Below are 13,908 nucleotides of genomic sequence, written 5' to 3'. Positions count from 1 at the left end.
TAATCGCAGCGTGTCATGATCATTTTTTGTTACAAGAAAGTAAAATGATCAGTCTTACTCTACAGGTACCAGTACAGGGACTATGAAATATTCTAGTGTAAAAACACCCTTTTGAATAAATAATTCGGCCTCGTGCCATAATGGTCAGCGCGTTTATCTACCATGCTTGAGGTCTCGGGTTTGATTCCCGACATGGCTATATAATACACATAAACATATTACATCCACCGCCCTTGAAATGAATTTTCAGTAAAATGAAAATTATTAAATTAAACCTATAGCTTGCATATTATATATTATTACATAATGATGAATGTACACGTACGTATCTAATGACGGACAGTTTAGTTTTTAACATATTTTTTTATAAAAATAAAAATAGACGAGGGAAATTTAGCCCGGTATCTTATCCATAATTTCTAATTTTTTATAAACAGTATTTTAAGTTAGTCTAAATCTTTGTGGATAGTAACTGAATACTTAGTCGGTCTCGCGGTGTAATGGTCAGCACGTTTGCCTACCGGGCAAGAGATATCGGGTTCGATTCCCGACGTGGTTGATATAAAATATTTATTTAAAAGGGTGTTTTATACTAAAAATATATCTTATAGTCTCTGGGTACGTACTCTGATGGAAAGTTAAAATTTATCTTCCATTTTATCTACAAAGCAAAATTAAGTTTTCTCTATGAAAAATAGAATATGTTAACATTTTTTTTCTAAACTTGTTCAATTACTGGTTACTGGCGAAGATACTTTGAATTTTTATACAAATATACACACTTTAGTACATAAATATCGATATTAGTTTATACCGTCTCAGTATATACCGATGAAGATAGCTGTTCATAATCGCGGCCCTGGGCTGGTACCTATAATCGTGAGACTGATAATCTTACCTGCATCCTTTTATGTAATAAAAATTATCAAGATACGCTGCGATTGGTAAGCCAATGCAGTGCCCTATGCACCATTAGTTGCGGAAAGGGAATGATGATGAAACAAGTACGTATGAGGAATTTGTCAAGATTGATATATATTTCAACAGAGTATTTACAGAGCATTTGATCTATCATTAGCTAGTTTGAGAGATTACTTATGTGTAAAGCTTTAACCTCATCCTTCATTTTTTTATCTGTTTGTTATTTGTGCGGCAAAAGTATTGAAACTTTATTAAAGGGGTTGAAATTCTATCAAATTTTTATTTGAATAAAAAATGCATAAAAAACATACTTTTTAATTTGTTACAATTTTTTTACTAGTCTGCTTTACTAAAAATATTCTAAAACACAACTTTTTCAACTAAATACCATTATAGTTAATTGTATTAACTATTATGTAACTTGTAGAAAAATTGAACTTTGAATTTGATTATCAACTGCTATCTCAGAATCTATTTTTCATCAACATTATTTTGATCAATATTAGTTTTCTCAAACGATAGCGGTAAAATAAATAATAAAGAAAATAGGTAATAATATTATTACTGCACTAACCCATAAATTAAAACAAATAAACAGGTGAAGTTTATAAACCAACAATGCCAAAAATAGATACAAAGATATCAGGTTAAATTTTGAAGGAATTCGGACCTATTAATCACTTTAACCAACACACTTATCATTTGCTGATAGTATTTTACAGTGAAGTGGATTTGTCGATCTTAGAAAATATTAGAGATAGTCTACCTAAAAATATTTTTATAAGCGTATTAACTTTAGTTGTGAAAGGTATTTGTATTCATCGCCTTGCTTAAAGTCTAGTAAAAAGAAAGAAAAATTAGGAAATCATATGATTTTCCATTTTAAAACAAAAATTTTTTTTTAATCGCGCAATAATAAAAAAAATAATAAAACGAATTTTAAAAGATATTTCTGTTAAAAAATATACTTAAAAGTTTTATGTAACAAAAATATAATTACTTTTAGACCGGCAGATTACGCCATTTCAAATTTAGACTAAACTTAGGTATCTGGAATCTCAATAACGACTAATACCCGTATGCAGAGACAAAACTTAAGGTGAGGAAAGTACATTCTAATTTCAAATGCAGAGAATAACCCGAAGATGAAGACTATAGAATGTACTTTCCTCACCTTAAGGTTTGTCTCTGCATACGGGTATAAGTATTGAACAAAAATTTGTTAACAAGCATTTTAAATCTCATACATTTTTGTGACATTTTCTTTTATTTCTACGTAAAATTATGTTAAATTATTAATTAATTTTACGTAGAAATAAAAGAAAATGTCACAAATATGTATGTGATTAAAAATGCTTGTATTTCTTTTTAAAATCAAAAATTTTAAACTTTGGCTTCGGCCATTTTCATGCACATTTTATTATATTTTATGATTTTATTATGATATGTTAATCGGGTTGTGGTCCCGTGGCTAGTGTCTCGGGCTCACTGATCAAAGGTCCGTGGTTCGAATCCCACTCTGACCCAACTAGATTTCTATTTTCTAATAGTGAGTTATTTACAATTCGTTGAAAATGGCCCTCAAAATTAAATATTTGCGTAAATTATAAGAACGCAAATATTTATTTAAAAAAAAAAAAAAATTATCTTTAAATTATTACAACGAATTTTTGTTCAATACTGGTCTTTATTGAGATCTCAGTTACCTATTTTAGTCTAAATTCGAAACGGCGTAATCTGCCGGTTTAAAAGTAATTATATTTTAGTTTTATAAAACTTTTAAGTATATTTTTTGACAGAAATACCTACAAAAAATATTGTTTTCATCTAATTTATGTTTTTTTTAATTTTTTTTATTGATGTGCGATTAAAAAAAAACATTCGTTTTAAAATGGCAAAATCGTATGATTTCCTAGTTTTGCGTTTGTTTTACCAGACTACAGCCTTAATGCTGAGCGTCATAGTCTCCAAGGGTGTGAGGCACTAGCTGTGTGATACGCATCCATCCGTCTCGGTCACATATTCGTAAATACCCGACGCGTTATCCGTTCGGGGTGTTTCGAAATCCACCCGAAGTGGCTTCATAAATAACAAACGTGTCGGATGGAGATACCTGACGCGTAATCCACCCTAGTAATAACCGCAACAAACCAAATTACATTATAATACATTTATGGCCTGACCGAGATACTACAATCAAAATGAATAAATGAATCGGTTTGTGGTCTCGTGGCCAGTGTTGCGGACTCACGGATCAGAGGTCTGAAGTTCAAACCCCACTCTATCCCAACTTGATTTCCATTTTCTGATAATGACTTACAACTTGTGGAAAATGGCCACTAAAATTGAAATATTTGGGTAAGTTAAATAAAAACTTTTTTTAAATAAAAAAAACGGAAACGATCATGTTGAATGCCGTTAGTCGGAGCTACTCAGGGGTGATTTTGCGGGGTTGCGAAATTGAACTGTGCTAATTAATAACGAGCGCTCTAGTGATTCCGAAACATCCCGAATGAGAGACGTATTTCCGAGTGATACCGAAGTATCCCGAATGAATTAAGCGTTGGGTATTTACGAACAGCCTCCCGGTCCTGGGCTAAATAAGGGCAGCGTTTAATAAGGATCCCCGTTAATTCCTTTGTCAGGTAGGTCCGCCATGTTAGGGACCGTCGCTTTACTCGCTAACTATCAACTGTTCCTTTAGCATTTCACTATTTTATTCTTGCAATATATCAGATTGAATATAATTACTTATTGAAAGCCTGAAGGATAGAGACGAGTGTGCGTCTTGCAGTCCACGGAATGCTTAACATCCTTCTCCAGTACCTCGTTTCAAATACATCGAGAATTTCCCTTTCTTTTTTTTCATACTCCGTGTTCCACTCCATATAACACAATGTAGGACGGGTTGTAGTCCTGTGGCTCGTGTCTCGGACTCACGGACCAAAGTTCCGTGGTTCGAATCCCACTTTACCCCGACTTGATTCCATTTTCTAATAGTGAGTTTTTTACAACTCGTTGAAAATGGCCCTCAAAATTAAATATTTGGGTAAATCATAACGTAACGCAAATATTTCTTAAAAAAAAAAAAAAAACCGAAGATAGAAATATACGAGTATGTATAAGAATATTTAATTATTCAATAAAAAATCCTGTTTTTGTCCTAATATCATAGTGCACTACATAGATACTCCTATTGATGCATATTAAGGTTTAGTCTTATATATACATCATCATCATTATCATTCCCTTTCCGCACATAATGGTGCATAGAGCACTGCATTGGTACACCAATCGCAGCGTATCATGATCAATTTTGTTACATGAAGGTAAGATGATCAGTCTTACCCTTCAGGTACCAGTCCAGCGACAATGATATATTCTGGTGGGAAAACACCCTTTTTAAATAAATATTTCATATCAACCATGTCGGGAATCGAACCCGAGACCTCTCGCATGGTATGCAAATGCGCCGACCATTACACCTTGAGGCCGACGATATGTACAATCGAACCTTTTTATATTCTTAGAGAAATAACTTAATAAAGTAATAGAGTCGCTTATGCGGAGAAAAACCATTCTACGATTATTGACCACGAAGTTAGCTACAGATTACAGCATCCAAATACATATAACGTCGCCGCCGTCATTTGTCAACTCACCAGCAGCTAGATACATTCCGGAGAGCAGACTGCCCACCCACGCCACGGTGCCCTTGCCCTGGTTGAAGGTGGTCACGAACTCGGGCAGGAAAATGCCGAAGGTGTAGGCGATGCCGTCCACGATGAGGTTGCACATGAAGGAGGCGAACACGATGACCCAGCCGTAGCCCCCGTCGGGCGGCGGCGGCAGCTCCATCTCCATGGAGCCGCCGTCGTCCTCCTGATCCTGGTCTCCATCGTCCGTCAGCCGGACCGCCTCGGGACCCGACGACTCGCTCTCCGTCTGGAAACAAAACATTATGTTAGAGCTTCATAAGGGGCATTTACAAAAATAATACAGTTAAGTACAAAGATATTATTTAAAAAACAAACAACACGATATCATTTATTTTTAAGACATGTTAAAATTAAAAAAGCTTATCAACAATATTTTAAGTTTGTCCAAATTTTTGTAGATAATGGTGACCACCTGGTCCATAAAGAAGTGTATAAATAAAATTTTTAGGCATTGCCTAGTATGCAAGTAAAATAATTCAATTACATGAATCTCACCCGCATAAAAAAAGGTTTTAGCTCTTTAACTTCAGAAACATCAATAGATGACAAAATTTGAAGGGATATAGATGTTCAAATATGGGCAGAATGGTGAATGTTACACAGTGTGTAAAGTGGCCACTTAAACCAGCCATTATCATGACAGGTCATAAGCCCTGTAGATGCCTAGACTTCTATATTACCTTCTCTCAAATGTTCTTCATCTCTGTTGTTAATAAAAAAAGCTTATTGCAATACAAAATCAAAAGTAAAACTTTGCGTAATAAAAGTGAGAAAAATATGGATATATTAATAGTTAAGTGTAAAAAAATGTAGGCCTCGTGGTGTAATGGCCAGCGCGTTTGTTTACCATGCAAGAGGTCTCGGGTTCGATTTCCGAAATGGTAACATGAAATATTCATTTAAAAAGGGTGTTTTCACACTATAATACTCGTATTTCATAGTCCCGGGACTGGTACCCGAAGTGTAAGACTGATCATCTTACCTTGAGGTAACAAAAATGATCACGACACGCAGCGATTGGTGTACCGATGCAGACCCCTATGGACCATTAGTTGCGGAAAGGGAATGATGATAAAAAATGCATTGAAAAAAAATTTATTGGTACATAAGTAAATAAGAAAAATGATAGAATTATAAAGCAAATTGAGAGATATTAAGAGGATATGCGGTGGTAGAGTGATTTGATTAAAGTTAATTGAATATAATTTTTTTGTCACTCTCCCGCAGATGCCTTCACGAATACTGTGCGATAAAGACAACTGCACGTCGGACTGATTATGCGTAACTAAAATCGAAAAATAATCGTGGTTTCGCAGTCCCATTTTCCGCGACCCAAAACTATACCGTTCTTAAAGAAAGAGTACCAGAAATAAATTTTCTGTGTCGGCCCATTTTTTATTTTTTCAAAAATGGTTATAAATATATACCGTGCGTCCGTAAAATATACTTTTAAAAAGAATTTTAATTTGGTTTTTATTAAAGACGATTCATTCGAATGAAAATCCGAATGCAGCAATTCATTCGAATGAATTAGTAATTGAATGAATGAATGAACGAACGAATGAAAAGAATGCACGAGTGAATGACTGATTGAATGAATGAATGAATTAAATTTATTATTTAAAAATATTAATAATCTTGGGGAGTAGGGACAATTTCCACAGATCTTGGAAAATCCGGCACCTTTTCCATGGTTTTGAGTGACCATAAGCCACTGAATGAATATTTCAATAAATTATTTCGATTATTACATTCATTCAATCATTCGATTAGTATATTAATTTATTTTCATCTCTAGTTTTGATACCTTGTACCTTCACTTAACTAACTTCAAGTATTTGAAAAAGTATTAACTATCTGTAGTTTAGCTTATCAGTTATGATTCCAATCGACAATTTCTCTATATGGATAAATAATCAAAACCATAATAAGATATGGTTTCAAGTTTTAATCACAATCTAAACCCAAAACCAATACAAGTAGTTTATTATAGGAAACATAAGTCTAGTATTTCGTATTTCAGTGCAAAATGATAAGATAATAAATATTCTACCTGCTATTTTGCCACACGTGAGACAGACGTAACAAACGTTTCGAAGGACGTCATTTTATACGATCCTGACTGAAAAGTGTAAATCGAAAGTGTACATACAGTTTATCAGGTCTTTTGAAGTGTATATAATACGTTAAGTTACGGATAAAAACGTTCTGAAAATTGTTACGTAATATTAGAGTTAGGTCATTCATTATGAAATACTGGCCAAGCTTTGTAACACACCCTTTAATGAACGTTGTGTGCGTGTGTTTTGGATGTGTTGGTAATGTTCAATCTACAGTTTTTAATGTTAGTTGCGCACTGGTGGTAAACTGTATTAAAGCAGAGTCCATATTACAATGGGAAGTTAACAGTTATCTTTAATTTAATTTATAAAGTAAAACAAAGTTTTCTGTGTAAAATATATAATGGATTTTATTTTCTTAACATGTTCAATTACAGGTTAACGACGAAGATACTTTAAATTTGCAAACAAACGTACACATTTTCGTACATCAATTTCGATTTTATTTTATTGACAGTCGAAGATAACTCTGTTAACAACCCTCACCCAGACAGGGCCTGAGCCCCGATTACAATAGGAATTTAACAGAGACATTAAAATTAAATCGAGTTTTCTGTACGAAAATATGTATATTTGTATAAAAGTTTTAACGTCAGTGACGTGTAATTGAAGATGTTTCAAACGAGTATTTGTGAGTCAGGAAAAAATTCAGAATTTATCTACAAAGATTTGGACGTACCCAAAATATTTCTTTTCGAAGTTTCGATAAGCGTTTTTTTCCACCTACAGGTCGCAATTTTTTAAATATCGAAAATTATTATAGTCAAAAGCGAAAACTTCCAACGCTTTAAAACTACAAAATGAAACGGGCCTTTGAAAATTCAGTTGATCAAACACTTTGACCTGAAAATATTCACACACAGGGAATTAATAAATGTTCCAAAGCGCAAACGGTGTTGCTTGCTTAAACGATTTATTTATTTTTATTCATTTAACTTTTTGTACATAATGTTAATTGTACATTTGCGGGCTTATTGGCAAATGGCAATTTCTTCCAACCAACCATTGACAGTATTGGCAGAAGTCGATTAAAATTATATGTATAATAGAATTTCCATGAATTCTCAGATAAATTAAGGACTGATTATATTAAAATTAAAAAGCGAAACTCAGTTTCTCGTTTAGAGCAAGCAGTGTTCTGAGAAAATTCGTTTTGTAATCGCGGTCATAAGCAAATAACCATCTCCGGGGAGTTGGCCACGCGTTACAGAGGGAAGGGGTAAGGCCAACAGTTCATTTCCTTTTAGTGAATCTGTTCCAGCAGCTGGTTGTATCAGATTTTTTGCTTTTGCTACTTTAAACTGTTATTTTTTAAAAGCCTTCACAAAACAGTTTTTAAAGTAACGGTAACTGTTACTGCTACTCCTTTAGAATAACCGAAACGCCCATCACTAGTATGTTGTGGCGTTCTATCCAGCAAAGAAACGGTGTGATAGTTCGTTTTAATTTAAACAAGCATTTTTTTTTAAATTATTTATTTATTGAAATCTACAGTCATATACACAACTAGCGGACCCGACAGACGTTGTCCTGCCCGAACGTTGGCAAAATACTTTTCCTTAATAAGTAGGTACCTAGATAATTGTTTGTGATTAAATTCCAAAACTAAAAATTGTTAATATTCAAATATTGAATTCAAGTGGGTACCTTGGTATTTGTTTATGGTTGAATTCCAAAACATATTTTTTTTTTTTTTTTCAAATTTGGCATTCTTTTTGCAAACGTCAAACTCCGGTCTTCTCACCAACAGAGGGGTGTACTTATGTGCTAGTAGGAATACGTCAAACTCCGGTCTTCTCACCAACAGAGGGGTGTACTTATGTACTCGTAGGAATAAGATTTTTTTTAATGGATTCAATTTAATATTGTTTTAGTTTTACCGAAAATCCAATATAAAGAAATAAATGGATAAAAAATATAAAGAATTTAAGGAAAGAATCTGATTGAAATCCACAAAAAACAAATGCTGTTTGTAAACATTCAAAAACAAACTTTTTATGCACAAAAAACCAACATCTTTCCATTTTTTTGTAAATGCATTCTCCTCGAATGCAATCCTGGTAGATCGATAAATAAAACATTTATGCTCCTTACATCTCTTTTACATATAAGATTGAAGATTTTTATATCTACGAACACGCACAGCGCAAACATCTATATTTCTCTAAAAACCTCACGTAAATCGGTTAAGCCGTTTAGAAGAAGTTTAGTGACATCACACGTACATAGGAATTTTATATATAAAGATGATAGAGTTAAAATACAATAGATACTTAATACTAGACTAAAAACGATTTCAAACTTATGCACATGTCAGTTTTAAAGGAGTATCGAAATTGAAAAACAAACAATTATATTCCTGTTGAATTTAAAATAAAAATGAAAAAAAAGTCAAGCATTTACCTATCATAACTCAACTACAACGATAGTGCCTATAGACTGTCGCTAATTTCCTTTTTGAATTTATTAATATTCAAGTTGAATATATCGCTCGCATTGGTTCCAATAATGTTATTATACAAATTGCAAATGCTATGTATGAATGATTTTTTTACTGCATTTGGAAATGGAATATTTACGCCAGGACAGTAAAATAATTTGGTGTGACGGGTACGTTTAAAGGATACATGAAAATTTATTTTACTGAGGCCTTACTTATAAACTTGGTATAAAGTTACGCCTAGGCATAGTGGTAAAATTAAGATGGAAATACCATCATTATTCTACCAATATAATAATGATGGTATTACCATCCTTATTCTACCACTATGCCTAAGTTTATAAGTAAGTTCACTCCTCAGATGTTGGTCCGAGATCCTTCAATTTTCCAAGGAACTACAAAACATCAAATCACTGGTACATTTTAAAGCAGGTTTGAGGTCTTGGATCAGCGTGGAAGGAACAGATAGACACATTCTTAAAAAAAATAATTAAAATAAAAATAAATGCATTCTGCAAATAAATCATGTTTTCGTAATATCAGCATATGTTAATTTAGTTTTTCTTTTCTTTTTTTTCATATTCATGTCATACCATATATATATACTATTAACTTTTTAATAATGGACTTATTACGCTTAGGTATAGTGGTAGAATAAGGATGGTATTTCCATCCTTATTTTGCCACTACGCCTAAGCGTAACTACAAGAAATAAATATTTATTCCATCTGCCAGCCAGTCTGTAGCACTAACTATGCACAACACTCTTTCCTCTATCGTTCTTGCTCTAACTATAATGCTTTTTTTACATCTATTGATATATTTAACAAGCCCCTTAATTTATTTAAAAATAAATTAAGACTGATTCTTTCTGGCTGCGATACGATCCCACTTGCTATTTAATGATGCTCACACTTACACACACCTGAACACTTACTCCCACATACTCACAAACACACATATACACTTACTCCCATACAAATACACATAAACACACCCTTTTGTTGTACCACAATTTAATATGTATGATTTTTATTTTGAAACTTCGCTAGGCTGTTCTTAAACCGTATCTTTTTTATGTTATTATATCATTGTAGAATGTTTGTTTCTGTAAAATAAATAAATAAATAAATAAGTAAGGCCCAATATTAAACTTCAATAAGGAGGTTCAGGGTTTTTTTTATTTGTTAATAGACTATCAAACTAAGCGAAAAAAAATAAAAATATATGTATCGTTTTATTAGCACTACGTTTTTTAAAAGTTTTGTAATTTTGAAATTATTCCGCATGTGACGTCACAAGTTAAATCCGGTGAGTTCTACTGATTGGTGAGTTGGCTTCCCAAAAACAGAAAATCTATCACAACACTATCATTAACTGATTCTAAAGAACTTACGACATAGTTAAAAGTAGTTCATTTTTATTATTTTTTCAGACATTTTAGTGAACCTCCGCCGTACAATTAAATGCTCTAATTTTTACCACGTGATAAGACATTTTTAAATCCAGTTTCCCATAGCACTGAACTTTCTCATTTTATGCACTATGCACTCATTTATTACTCCGGCACATAATTATTTATTACAATTTTGAATAAAAATCAACTATTTTAATTTATGTATGTTTACCGTCAATAATGGCCGAATCTCTTTTTCATCCACTGTAGTTTTTGTTGTAATTTTTTCTTCCATTTTCACACAATATTATCCGACCATTCGAGGAAAACGTTCACTTTTATGTCTCCATTCAAACTCCCGTAACGTTAGACTATCCGAACGATAATACGAATAAATTCATTTTGACAAGAGTGTTATCACATTATTTGACTTGTGAGTTAACGTCCGACCTAATAATTTGTTTACAAAGTTTTGCGATGCGATCTCCTACATCAGGGACGCATTTGATACGACGGCATCGTAATTATTGTTTTATCAAGACAATCAATTATTTTATTTTAGAACTGATTAGTTGCGCTGATAATATTTTAAAATTATACAATTGCAGATAACAGAACGTAACGATTATAGTGAAAATATTTTTTTTCTTAATATTTAAAGCATTAACTTTAAGGTCAAACATTTTACTAAAATTTATTCTATATTTGTATTTAACCACTTATCGGCTTTTCTATGTCTACCGGTTTTGAGATGTACCCGTCTCTTCGTCAGGACTCCAATTAAACCAACATGTAAAACCAACTATATTTATTTATGTAACACTTTATATACGTATACAATTTATATATATTTATATATATATATATCGGTAGTCAGGTGGCAGAAGGGACCGTCTGTAATTTTCAAAAATGTTCAGAAGAGCTGAAATACGCCTCAATTTCAAGACTTTAATCCACAAACTAAAATATTTTAGTGTTGCTTTTCAATAATAAATTACTATTCTAAATGACGCCGATTTTTTTTTTTTTTTTGCTGCGTATATTTACTAAAATGTTAATTAAAACATTTGAAAACTAAAACATAGACAAAAATACAGATGGTCCCTTCTGCCATCTGACTACCGATATATATTATATATAAGGGCAGGTATAATTTATTCCTACCTACCTAAACCCTTCAGTTCGAGAAAATTACTAGTACATGGACATATTGAATCTTATGATTTTATACAAAATTAAAAACAAAGATGAATTATTTATTTTATTTAAAATTAACATGTACAGTACATTGCAGCACTCCTGCCAATTACAATGTAACTCTCTCTTCAATCCGTGTCTCATGTCTGAGGATCGTGATCACGCCTGACTCCAGGCATAGCTCATCTGTGGACAGTCTCCCTCCATCTGGAACGATCTTGTGCTCTTCTGTAGGCATTCGTCAGTGATAATTCAGTGACCAAGCCGCTCCATCTTGTCGGTTGATAAAATCACACACAACCGGTAATTAATTTTCTTTTTTCCAAATCTAAGTACTCTCCCGCCATTTTATATTCACCGCTGATTATCGAATTATCTTTCTTTATAAACTCGAGAATTTGTCCACCTTTTCTTCACTACTAATCATTCGTCAATCTTTTCTCTAGTACCAAATTACCATTATCTTCCATAGTTCCACTACTACTGATATTATTAAAATTTCTCACGCTGTTTTAAATTACTAAAAAATAAACATTCATTTTTCATAATGTTAAAAAGAAGCCGGTGTGTCTATTCCTAGGAGCCTACGTGGAGAAAAAATATAATTCTAAACCTAATTGAACGAAAACTAAAACTAAATCATGAACCTAGCTATGTAATTTTTTAATAGAAAATAAATGTTTATATGTTTTCTCCAAATATTTTCATTCTGGAATCCATTTCCAAAAATTTCTATATAGTTCACTATTAGAAAACGGGAATCAGGTTGAGTAGAGAGGGGTTCACTTCACGGGACCACAATTCGATATAAATTAAATATGAGTAAAACTTAAATCCACAATACAAAGTGTTATTCGGTAAACGCACGAGTTTATATTATGTGAGTTTCTATTATAAATTATAATAAAATTTGAATATTTAAATCAAGTATATAGTTAGATACAAAATATTTTGATAATATCTAAATAGTCTAATGAACTGTGTGATTTGAATACATGCAAAAAGCTATGCTGCACAAATATGTTATATTTATTTTAAAATGTATTAGTAAGGTACCAGCGTACCTAGTACCTAAAAATGGTAATGGTGGTCAAGAAATTTCGTCGGTTATTGATCGATCATCTATTACCTGTATACCTATCGTTTGCTGTTTAGCACAATGGAAAATTGTTATTCAATTCCCCCCTGCTGACTATTTGCTGGCCTAAAAGATAATGAAGCTAATTTGATACACAATCGATGTGATTCGCCCATTATCGGCGGAAAATATAGCTCGGTTTCATTGTTGTCTGTCCGACACAACATAGTATTATTGACTCAAGCGATCAGCGCCGCGCTAACTGTTTGCAATGCGATATTATATATATACTAAAACCAAGGGAAGCGATATCGAACCAATATTTGATATTTGCGAACGCAGTATGCTAAATCAATGTCTGATTGGTGCCTTGATGGCGAAATTTTGTGACGTAAGACCAATACGTAAACATCATACCTACACAAATGTAAACAAACACCCACATTTTGGCCGCCGAACGAAATTATGTATGCAAAACTTCCCCTAAAATATCCAAACAAAACAGCTCATAATCATCGCAGTCTATATTTTATTTACATTTTTTTTCTTCAGTATTCCCTTTCCGCACCTAATGGTTCATAGGATACTGCATTGGTACACCGATCGCAGCGCATCTTGTTTGTTTTGTTACATGCAGGTAAGATGATGAGTCTTGCGCTTCAGGTGCCAGTCCAGGACTATAAATTATTGTAGTGTGAAAACATTGAGATGTAATATATAAAGTAACACTCCGAGCTAAAAAGTCATCTTCAGAGGAAAGGGAATGACCAGCAGAGGGAGCAAGTGTCGTCACGTCATATCACGTCAAATTTGGCAAGCAAAACACGTAGTACAGTAAAAAGCACGGACAGTTTACATCGATTTACTGTAAGTTCTATTCAGTATGTCGCTCCTTTCCGCATACGCGTCACCTTTGTTTGTCGTTTCACTATACACCCGACTAACTGAGCAGGACAGAGACTGGAGATAACTCACGAATAATAAGTACGGGTAACAAATTAATAAGACGTTTTTTGACATTAAAATAGCTATTTTAA

The 13,908-nt window shown here is 32.9% G+C and overlaps 1 protein-coding gene across 5 annotated transcripts in view; it reads right to left on the bottom strand.

The window, feature by feature from the left end:
* Positions 1 to 13,908, bottom strand: part of LOC148280482 (monocarboxylate transporter 14) — a 144,507-nt gene that overhangs the window by 78,430 nt on the left and 52,169 nt on the right. For 4 of the 5 annotated variants that reach the window (XM_088228314.1, XM_088228316.1, XM_088228315.1 and 1 more), the window contains exon 2: positions 4,584 to 4,866. In XM_088228314.1, the coding sequence (XP_088084440.1) occupies positions 4,584 to 4,866 (283 nt within the window). Of the gene's footprint in view, positions 1 to 4,583; positions 4,867 to 10,828; positions 10,989 to 13,908 lie in introns of those variants that run through there. The other variant, XM_088228317.1, reaches the window with a different exon arrangement.

This window comes from Micrasema longulum, unplaced genomic scaffold, assembly GCF_059751315.1.
Source record: "Micrasema longulum isolate JH-2025_06_02 unplaced genomic scaffold, ASM5975131v1 h1tg000576l, whole genome shotgun sequence".
Classification (NCBI taxonomy): Eukaryota; Metazoa; Arthropoda; class Insecta; order Trichoptera; family Brachycentridae; genus Micrasema; species Micrasema longulum.
This window is presented reverse-complemented; position numbering and strand designations above follow the sequence as displayed.